Source organism: Notothenia coriiceps, unplaced genomic scaffold, assembly GCF_000735185.1.
Source record: "Notothenia coriiceps isolate Sejong01 unplaced genomic scaffold, NC01 NC01_scaffold00008834, whole genome shotgun sequence".
Classification (NCBI taxonomy): domain Eukaryota; kingdom Metazoa; phylum Chordata; class Actinopteri; order Perciformes; family Nototheniidae; genus Notothenia; species Notothenia coriiceps.
In genome coordinates, this window is record NW_011341535.1 from 2552 (window position 1) to 13453 (window position 10902).

At 44.3% G+C, this 10902-nt stretch overlaps 1 protein-coding gene across 1 annotated transcript; it reads right to left on the reverse strand.

The window, feature by feature from the left end:
• Positions 1-3514: 3514 nt before the first annotated feature.
• LOC104944790 (tripartite motif-containing protein 2-like) lies at positions 3515-10131 on the reverse strand. Its single transcript, XM_010770365.1, has 11 exons — positions 9916-10131; positions 8801-9060; positions 8199-8337; positions 7011-7196; positions 6585-6780; positions 6398-6501; positions 5766-5933; positions 5467-5635; positions 4943-5013; positions 4692-4832; positions 3515-4608 (listed from the first exon to the last, which is right to left on the reverse strand). The coding sequence occupies exons 1-11, from the start codon at positions 10129-10131 to the stop codon at positions 4456-4458; spliced, it is 1803 nt and encodes a 600-aa protein (XP_010768667.1). The 3' UTR covers positions 3515-4455.
• Between the last annotated feature and the right edge of the window lie 771 nt (positions 10132-10902).

Consider the following 10902-nt stretch of genomic DNA (forward strand, 5'->3'; position numbering starts at 1 on the left):
GGAAGATGACAGAACGAAAGAATCATCTTGTTTTTGGCTATTGAAATGAGATCGTATGTGTTCCTTGTTTTTCAACATTTTACACGATATTATTTAAATGTGTTCTCACAAATATATAGGATAGATTTATAGACCTTCTTTTTACCTTTGCAACAGATTTCTCATGGAAAAAATATATTACCACTCAAACCAAGCACAGACAAGACCGTGGTGCCCGTCAAATCTATCGTGTCAATCAACCAATTGAATCAGTCATACAGACAATCAGCATCAGAGTCAAGCAATTCTTTATAACGATGAATCTATTGCCTAGGACTTGTAAAGATTACTAGCATATGACAAGAAACTCAATTTAAACATTCCATAATCAGACAATCCTAACGGCCCGTCCACACACAGGCATGAAAAAGATCTTGAAAAATCTTGATGCTGGGCGTGTCTTAAGCTTGGCGATTTTTTGCGAGCAACGCGACCAACAACCAATCACATGAATCTCCCGCCCCCGACATACAAAGCAATAGCAATGTTAAAACGAAGTAAACTGGATATAAACTCTCCAAACAGGCGAAAAACCTACCAGTTTCACCCACTGTCTCTGCCACCTCCCTCCATGCCTGGTTCCTCCGGTTTGTATCCCGGTAAATAGTTCTGGTCGTAAAGAACCGGGTGATTTGCTACCGTAATATCTCGTTTGGAATATGAGGAAATGAACTGCGGGCTGGCTCTCCCAGCTTGCACGCGGTTTGATTGGCTGCGCTTGCACTGGCGGGATTTGCATAAACGGGATTTGATTGGCTGATGACATTGTTCAACTTTTGATGCCGATAGATGCTCGTGATGCTTGCAAAGCCATGCCATGCTCCCCACAATGCAGTTCGGCGAAGATTAAAAATCTTCTACGTCACCCCATTCAAGTGGGGCCCATGGGCAAGGGAGGGTGCGCGCGCGGCGCGCGCCGGCGAGAGCGGTGAGGCCGCGCAGTCGATTGCCTGTAGTGTAGACGGGCCTGTAGGAGGGCTGACTTTCACTCTGGCTAAACTTGCCTGCAGTCTCGCGATTTCCTTGCTCTCGACGTGAGACTGGATTACTCCGATCCAACAAGTGCCACGGCCCAGGCAGCTCTCTGCCACAGGGCATGTTCCTTCTCCAATACAGCCCAGACCACCTGGCAGAGGAGGTGGAGCTGGTCTCCTGCTCTTCATCACCAAATTGAAGCTTTTCCCCTCCTTCAAGGCCTACGCTAGACTTCAGCTCCTTCCACCCTTTGAATTTGCATGCCGTCACAGTAACGCAATCCTATACAATGGTAACGCATTGTTGTTCTCTACTGTCCACCAAGGGCGCCTTGGGGGAGCTTGGCTTTGGAGGAATTAGGATAAATCTCCTCTCGACACTGCCGCTGGAAACCTGCCCTCCCCCCGCTGCTAGCTCTCGTCGGAGACTGCCGTCAACCTCGCAGACTGCACAGGAGTTAGGATCCCCTCGCGCGCACATTACCTGTTTCATTCCTTTGCTCCTTTCATTGCCGATAATGCGAGTAAATTCAAGTGTCTTTACGTCAGACAATCAGCTCAGATCCTGGGTTCTCCGGTTCTGGAGGCGGTCGAGTCTGGGATCCTGAAGCCTGAAGAGTAGACTCCCAAGCTCCGGGTTCTCCTGCTGGACTCTCCATGTTGACACCATTACTCCAGTAGACCATGGTGGGCTCTTGCGGCGTTGTTAACCAGCACCCCTGAATTTCCATTTTTCTCCGAATGATTCAGTTTAGCAGGGAACAGAATGGCGGGATTTTGAAAAATTTTGTTTTTCTTTCCTGGAGCTGGCTTCCTTACTGTGTCTTGTATGTGGTTGTCGCGGGTCCCCTTCGAACAGCTCTGGGCTGGTGAAGTCCTCCCGCTCAAAGAAAGAGCCTGCAATCTTGTCACCCTACAGTGGGCCTGTTCTGGTTGCCCAGGGCGCCTTGTAGCACCGCTTTGCCTCACGTTGTACGTTGCTTGGAAGCGGACTAGTTATTGATCGCGCGACGGTCGCTGTTGCCCCAGTGAGATGGCGCGCGTTGCCCGCCCCGGGTGGCGCTCTCTCGAATGGAATTTCGCCGGCTCAGCATCCAGTTTCTTCCACCGTATAAGTTTTCACAAAGTCCATCATGGCTAATGTCGCCCTCACATTTTCGGGCAGCTAGAATAAACTCCTGCAGGTCTTTACCGTCGTTCCCCTGAACCCCCTTACAAGTTCCTCCACATTTATTTTCCAGTTGCTTTTGCCTGGCGTAAACTGTTGAAGGAAGTACTTTTGTCCCATAGCCGATTTCACGTCTTCATTTTCTGGCGATTGCTTAATTCTGCTCGGCATCCGCTCTTACTTATTTTCAGCCCTCCGAAGCCTTTCTCTGCAGTCGTTTTTTCAATCCTTCATACGCTCGCCAAAATTTCCGGCAAGGCAGGTTCCATGCGGAATCTCTGATTTTTCTTTTAATATTTCAGAGAGGCCTTCGCCGTCCTCCCCTCCAGGCAGTGGCGGCCGGCCCTAGGGGAGCTAAGGCCCCCCGTCTTGCCCACATAAAAAAAAAATATTTAAAAAGAAAATTAAAGTTAAAAAAAAATATAATTTAAAGAAAAATAGTATGAGTGGTAAAAAAGGATATGGGTACGTGATAGGTTCTTATATTTTTAATTTTTAATGAACAAGGTAAATATCATACAATTGGTAGTCAGTCAAAAATGTATGGGGGCGATCTACATAAACTATTGTTTACAGAGGGATTGTGTTATGGAGTCAAAAGTTAGCTGATAAGTCAGCCTGTTTAGCCTGCCTGGCCTTGCCTTGGCATTAGTTTATCCATTACGGGGCCGCTGCCCCCGAGGCGCAAAACAGCAGCAACAGCAGCACGTTTGCAAGAAGTCTCAATATGTAAGACTGTGCCACCGAAAACAGTAATTTCCAGCATGCAGCGGCGTCAACATATTTTGGTCAAAGAGGGCGGGGCGCTCACGGTGCGNTCCTCCGGTTTGTATCCCGGTAAATAGTTCTGGTCGTAAAGAACCGGGTGATTTGCTACCTTAATATCTCGTTTGGAATATGAGGAAATGAACTGCGGTCTGGCTCTCACAGCTTGCACGCGGTTTGATTGGCTAGCGCTTGTACTGGCGGGATTTGCATAAACGGGATTTGATTGGCTGATGCCAGCTTCGAAAGCATCGGGAGCATCAAAAGTTGAACATTGCTAAACTTTTGATGCTCACGATGCTTGCAAAGCCACGCTCTTCTCCCCACAATGCAGTTCGGCGAAGATTACAAATCTTCTACGTAACCCCATTCAAGTGAATGGGCGAAGCTTTGAAAGATTTTTTTCACGCCTGTGTGTGGACGGGCCGTAATGTACAAACAAAGGACAGCATGCTAAAAGAGGCTTAGTGTCTCAGTCAAACAATATTTTATCATCACCATCGCAAGTCAATCTTTAGTCAACATTATAGTCAATTTGAACCTGGCTGGACGAGGATTCCCTTCTCAAGTGATTTCTTGTTGCATATTTACGGATTTTAACGTTCACTAGTCTTTTTCTGCTGGAAGTAATTTGCTCAAGGGCGACCGGACAAGCTCTAAAAGTTGCTAGCTAATAGTAGCTTCAACATGTTAGAGTTGATTCCCAAATGTAATCGACAGCGTCAGAACCGTTTTGTTCATGTGTGGTAATGACCTGAATGTCAAACTAAGACGTAGACCTCTTTTAGCTTAGCGGCTATCATTTGTCTATTGCATACATAACAAGGCAGAACATTAGAACACCTTTCATCTTCCGATCAATTCCCTTCAACACAGAGGCCTTTATTTATACACTCACACCTTTGATACTTCTTTGATCCTCTTCTCCTATTTTTGGGTTTAGGAAGTTGTGGTTTCCAAGTACGTTTTTCACCTCCTCTTGCAACCTGTCTTTGTTCTTCCTCCATTTTCCTTTTCTAATAATGCCCCCTGGGAGAAAGAGGGACTTATAGAGAGTGACATCCTGAATCAGTTTTTGCATAACTGTTTTTACTCCATCCTGCGTGATTCTAAGATATTTCCCGATGTTGCACGAGGGCAGCAAACCCTTGAATCCACCATCTTTCCATTTCCCCTCTGTCTTCATCTGTCTTCAAACGTTAGGGATATGTAGTTCAAAGACCAATCGTTGTCCCACCGTTATCTGTGATTCACCGTTTCACACGATAGCTGATGATGGAACTTTATCCTAATCTTTAAAGATGAGAAAACTAGATCAAAGTTTCGTTGTGGTCTGTTGATGTAATGATGGGTAATCCTTCTTCTTTGCTTCTTCCTTTTTCATACCCATCCCTTGTTCCAATGTGATGGTAGAGGTTCATGCAATTATTCCTAGAAATGTGACGACGTGCACCATCTCCCTTCACTCCAACAACCACTCCCTCCAACCGCCTTTCCTCCAATCCTCCATTATTGCAGGTAGCGATAGACTTTGAAGCAGTGGTTTCCAGAGTCTGCCACGACCACATGTCCGTCTGAGGTCAAAGCCAGACCCTGGGGTCCGTACAGAGGGTCCGCGGACGTGTTGATGTAGGATAGAAAGGATCCGCTACCGTCAAACACCTGGAAAAGTTTCAACAGAGCGAGAACATTTGGTTTCTACACAAACTCCCAAAGTAAGTGCTTCTTGTTATTCCATTCTGTACCTGTATTCTGCTGTTTCCCCAGTCGGCTACGATGATGTTCCCATTGACGTCCACGGCTACACCAGTGGGAGCGTTGAACTGGCCGTTTCCCTCACCATTAGAGCCAAATTTCATCACCAGCTCGCCCTCCGGAGTGAAAACCTGATAGAGACAGAAAACAGAGATCAAGATCCAAATTCAAAGTGTTCTTGAGCAACAAACTTTCAAACTAACGGGATCGTTCAGGTAGTCTGCAGTAATGAAGGCTTTACCTTCACAGAGTGGTTGTGGAAGTCAGTCACGATGATCTCGTTGTTCTTGTTCACTGCTGCAAAGTGCGGACCTTTGAACAGAAACACAGATTGTGCTTTCAGTTCAAACTTCATCTTGCATTTAAAATGCTTTCAGTCCTTATTCGTCAGCGGGGAACATCACCTGCATTCAGATCTCATCGCTCAGAACACTAACTGCTTCCAGTTTTTGCATTTTAAGCAGTATCTCATCTCCTTTAAGTGTGTACATTTTAACAGGATTAGTGCTTTCTGAGACTATACTTTATCTGCCACAACAAGTACTTCTAATGTGTATACTTCATCTTACAACTCAACTTCTTGAAGTAGCTAAGAGGTCAACTGTTCGAAAAACTAATTGATAGTCAGTTCTTGGACAAACAAAGTAGTCGTTCATCCATGGAGTTAAACATTCGAAAGATCGTAAGTCTATGAACCGTTAATCGTTGGCCTCATTTTGTTGTGGCTCCTTCATTAACTTCCAGACTATCTCTTTGAAACTCTACCTGCAAACTGCTTGTCACCGTTTCCTCGACTTCCGAACTTGGAGACGAGCTTGCCGGTCAGCTGGAAGATGAAGACGGTGCACGCTTTGTTGTCAACCACGATCACGTGACCTTCCTGGTCCACCGTCACGCCCTTTGGCCCCATCAGTCTACCGGAGCCAAGCTTTGTCTAGATGGAGAGAACATACGAGAAGGAAAATACATTCAACAAAACACAAGAGTTTGAACACATTTTCTGTACGTCAGATAATCCAGTCCTAAAGGCCCTGTTCCTTCCTACAGAGCTCAAAGCCACAGACCTTGTACTTCCCCTCGCTGGAGAAGATGCTGACCCACTTGTTGTCGTAGTCGGCGATGATGATATCACCGGTGGGATGCACGGCCACGCCGGTGGGACGCTGCAGCTGGCCTGGAGAGCGCCCCCGAACACCGAAACGACTCTTAAATTCCCCCTCATTGGAGAAAATCTGGACAGGAAAAACATTGGTTACAACTCATATAGACTAAATGCATACCTTCATTTAACCTCAACCATAGTCTCAAATCTGTGCCCTCAAACGGCCATTTGGAGAAGTGAAGCCCAGATCATTGAGCTGATGCTTTTATCAAAAGGGACTTACAATAAATGCAGTTGAACATAAAAGAAACAAACTCAAAGCAGCAATTATCCTGCAGGTAAATTAGCTTTAAATAAGCCGAACCATTTACGAATTTAATGCATTAGTTACCGTTAAGCCACATCTTTTTAAGCATTAGCTTGAAAAGAGCCAAACCATTTTAAGAGGTAGCGGATTAGCCTCAAGTCCTGGTGCTTTAGCATCAAATGTAAAATGTTCAGGGGGGTGCATGATACCCCCTTCTACCCACTAGACTAATGAGCTTAACCTTTTTAAAGTACAACATTTGTATACATTAGTTGGAGGTGCTTTACCTGGACACACTGATTGTTGCTGTCAGCTATCAGTATCCTGCCACTGGAGGAAGCAGCCACTCCTTGCAGGTTGGTGAACTCTCCTTTATTCCTCCCCTTCGATCCTGCAGAAAACGTAAGTTCAAGCCTAAAGAAGTCTGGAAATGTACGCTAGACATTTTGTATTTGCTGTAATGTGATGATGTACCGATCCTGAAGATCAGGTCGTCCTCAATGGGGTTCTGGGTCTTGCGTCTCGGGGTCCCCAAGGCGCTGCTCGCCCTCTTGGAGCCCTTCTTCTTCTGGCCGGGGGACTTCCCTCGTCTCTTTGCCCCCTCAGAGGAGCCCGTGGAGGGGGTGGCGTAGGCTGCAGAGTTGGTGGCTGTGGTGGTGGAGGGGGACACCTGCAGATGGACGCAATATTTAATTTTACATTCTGTTCTTGTATATATCATATTCTATTTACATGTATATAGACTTCTTGTACTATTTTCTTTTTTTGTATTTGTATTTTTGTATTGTATTATATATGTTGCATTGTTGGAGGAGCTCAGCTCATAACAATTTCATTGCCATTTCTACACTGAAGCTTTGTGCATAGGCCAATAAAACCTTTTTAAATATGACCACCCACCTCCACATCGGCCTCCAGGAACTTGTTGACGTTCAGCCTGAAGGGGCTTCCTTTGATATGCTGGTCGTACAGACGGAGAGCCAATGAGAAGTCACCCTCCTTCGGCACCGTGTAAACAAACTCGTATGTCCCATTCTTGTGGTCCAAAATCTCCCCGTCCACGATGCTGCCGTCCGGGGTGAAGACCTGGATCACACCCACACGTCAGGTTATATATATATACTACATTTTACATTTATATTCAATCTAATTATTAATATTCCATGCCTCACATACTCATGTATTTATTAGGGCTAATTATTAAATTAATCGCACATTTTGTATCTGTTCAAAATGTACCTTAGAGGAATATTCTTCAAGTTTTGAATACTCTTATCAACATATGAGTGGACAAATATGCTTTATGCAAATGTTTGTTTATTATCATTGGAACAAATATTCTCCTGAATATTCTCAACACAACAACCTGGAACCTCTCTCTCTCTTACACAAACAACCTGGAACCCCATCTCTCTTCCACTCTCTCCCAACCCTGTGTACTTCTCTGCACTGAGCCAGTTGCTCAAACAGACAAGCCTGTTTACAGTTGTCAGTGAAAAGCCGCTCCTCTGTCTTCATAACAGTCAAAGCATGAGACTGAAGTTCCCACAGGGGTCAAAATAATGCGCTGTGATGTGCAGTCGACACGTTGGATGCGATCCCAATGATCTCACGCAGCCCCTCGTCCTCCACAATGTTAAGCTGTAGACACCCATTTAGCTATTGCTGTTGTTGTCCAGGCGTCTCCCCGGCAAACTTTCAAGCGTGGTCTGCCGCAAGCGAGCGGCAGGAGGGGGGCTGTCAGCATCAGCTGTGTGCTTGGCCTTTTTTTGTATCCATATCTCTCGCTAGAATCTTCCACCATCCAACTAACAACAACAACAACAACAACAACGTCAAGCCTTTGGGCTCTGAAACTACGGGGCGGGCCGAGGGCAAATACACATGCGTTAATCGCACGTTAAAATCATTAGTGGCATTAAAAAAAATGTGCGTTAACGCGTTAACTTGACAGCCCTAGTATATATAATAACTTGCTTTATATTTGTTACTGTACATTTTGTAATTCAACATTTATATTTTCTACTAAATATATATGTTGGTGTTTCCACAGAATTGCATACAATTTTAAGTGTAAAAAAAGCCGACCTCGGCGGACATGATGGCGTTTCCGCTCTTGCATGCTCCCCCCGACTTGTCTCTCGTCACAATGGTCACCGAGGCAGGATGTCCCACAATGCACTGCTCCAAACCGGCGCCCATGGCCTCGCTCTGGCTCGCCACCGCGCTGAGGAAGATGAGGACGGTCACATGGTAAGAACATTTGCATTTTATCAAGTATTTTATCAAGTATTTAACGTTTTAACGGTGCCATTTCTTACATTTATAAGACAACACTACGTTAGAAAACCTTTCCCTCTCCTGTAGCGTGTTCTATAGGTGTGTGTGCATGTGAATGGTCTGCAGGGGCTAAAATCCCAAAGTTATGGAACATAGTGACATCACTACAGAACATTCATGCTCCAATTGGCTGGCGAGTTAGGGTTAGGGTCTAACCTAACCCTAACCCGAAGTTTTCAAATATATTTAAAAGAAATCTCAAACATTCAAACTCAACACTCAAAAAAGGATGGATGGAGGACGCTCCTCCGGACTTTCAAGCCTTCATACTTTTATTTATAATCCTGCTCCACCTCTGAAAGTGTGGTTCTAATCTAAAACGCTTCTCCATCCTGCATGTTTTGTGTCACCTGGTGGTGACGATGGTGCCCAGGTTGTGGATGCTCTTGCGCATGCCGTCGGTCTCCAGGATGAGGTCCAGCTGGTCGTTCTCCTGCGGCTCACAGGTCAGGCGGAGGCCGGTCAGATCCCCGAGTCTCTGCTGCAGCTGCTGCTCCGCCTGCAGCCCGGCGGCACACGCCTCCCCAGAGAGGGCCTCCTCCGCCTGGGAGAGGGAGGCCGAGAGGGCCCCCTCCCCCAGGACCAGGCTCTCCACCTGGGCCTGGAGCACCTGCACACACGGGGAAGAAGAGTATATAATGACGAAAAATAGGATAGAAACTGTCGGGGTTGGGGTAATAATACCCAAATTCAGTACAGAGACAGGAAGGAGGGTTTCAAAGTTTTAACAAAAAGCGAGGTTTATTCAAAAGCTGATAACAAACAAAGAATAAGAAACACTAACCACACAATAAGACAATCAGGCAGAGGAGGGAAACTAAAGACAGGAAGGCCAACACAGGAAGTAAGACCAGGCACAAGGAGGGAAAACGTTTCTAAATAAGGTGGAAAATCACAACATAAACCCAAAACCATGACAGAAATTCTTTAAAAACATGGTTTATTTAAAATCTAAGAAGTCAAAGTATTTCGTCATTTAAAAAAGAAGTCAAATACTTTGTACTATATTTCATTCAAAGTAAAAAAAGGTAAAAAAATAAGTCGTAGTAAATAATTTCCAGAAAAATATGATGGAAAATTCAAATGTGTATTTTTCAAAAGTGACATCAAAGTCTGGAAATAAAAACGAATTCAAAACTTTAAATATATATATTTTTTAAAGAAGACAAAGTGTTGTATTTTGAGAAACGTAATGAAAAAAGTTGAAAAATCTTGAATTGTTTGTCGAGAAACAGTAAAAAAAAAAAAAGCCTAAAAATATTTAGAAATAAATCGAAGTCATAGTATGTATAAGAACACGTAAAGTCACATTATAATATGTGTAATTAATCCAAAAAGTTACTGGAGCACCTGGAGACACATGTTGAAAATATCATACAAAATGTGAAAAAATAGTTTGTATAAAAACACGTCACATTATAATATGTTAACCGATAGAGTCACGTGATATCTGGTGTGTTTTCACCTTCTGCTTCAGGCCGTAGGTGACCTCCAGCTCCATCAGCAGGACGCTCTTTCTGACGTCCAGCTGCTTGTGAAGATCCTCGAAACTCGATTGGATGTCCTCGTCGATAGAAGCTCTCTGATTGGTCAGCTGCTGAAGGATCTCCCGGACAAAAGACAAGGCGTCCGAGATCTCAGGGAGTCTATAGAGATAGAGCGCATAGAGTGTGTTAGTCATCAGGGAGATAAACACGAGTCTGTTTCATTTCATGCATAAGAAAATCCAGAGGTGAGAGACTTTTTACAATGTATTCGTCCATAGCAGGGATGGGCAAATGGTGGCCCCCACCTCCTCTTTTTGCGGCCCTCAGATTAATTTATAAAGAACGTAATTAATTTTTTTTTAAATTATTAATTTTTTTACTTGTAGTACTGATACCGCCCACTAGACACCTAGTTACGTCGCGAGCTGCGTACATGATTTCAAATACCGCGAAATAATCCATGACGCATTTGTGTGTATTTTGTTTGTTTCCCGGGGAAACCCTCACAAGAAACACCGGCTGTTGTTATGCCTGCTGTGACGTTTTGCCTCTTGTAATTATGCCTTTACAAGCTCAAAAGTTGTATTTATCATCTGAATTTGGCGAAACAAGTTTAGTATTCTTAAAACCAAGACTTTGTTTATTTGAAATCAGATGAAAACAAACTGTCACGGACCCTGCTGTGTTATCTATGATTACTACGCTTTTCATTCATAATTTCAGCGGGAGGGAGGGGGAGTGGTGTGAGGAACAGCAGAGTGCAGGTTGACAGGTGTCTGTGTTGACATTCCCCTTATTGAGACACCTAAGTGTTTTAGGTTCAAGTTAGACAACTAATGTCTGGGTTAGTGTTCATGACTTCATGTGTATGTCATTTGAATGGTTAATCTCAATACACACACATTTTCCGTGCTTTCCAATAGTTTAAAATACTTTTATTCCACTGTTTTAATAACCTGTTCAAT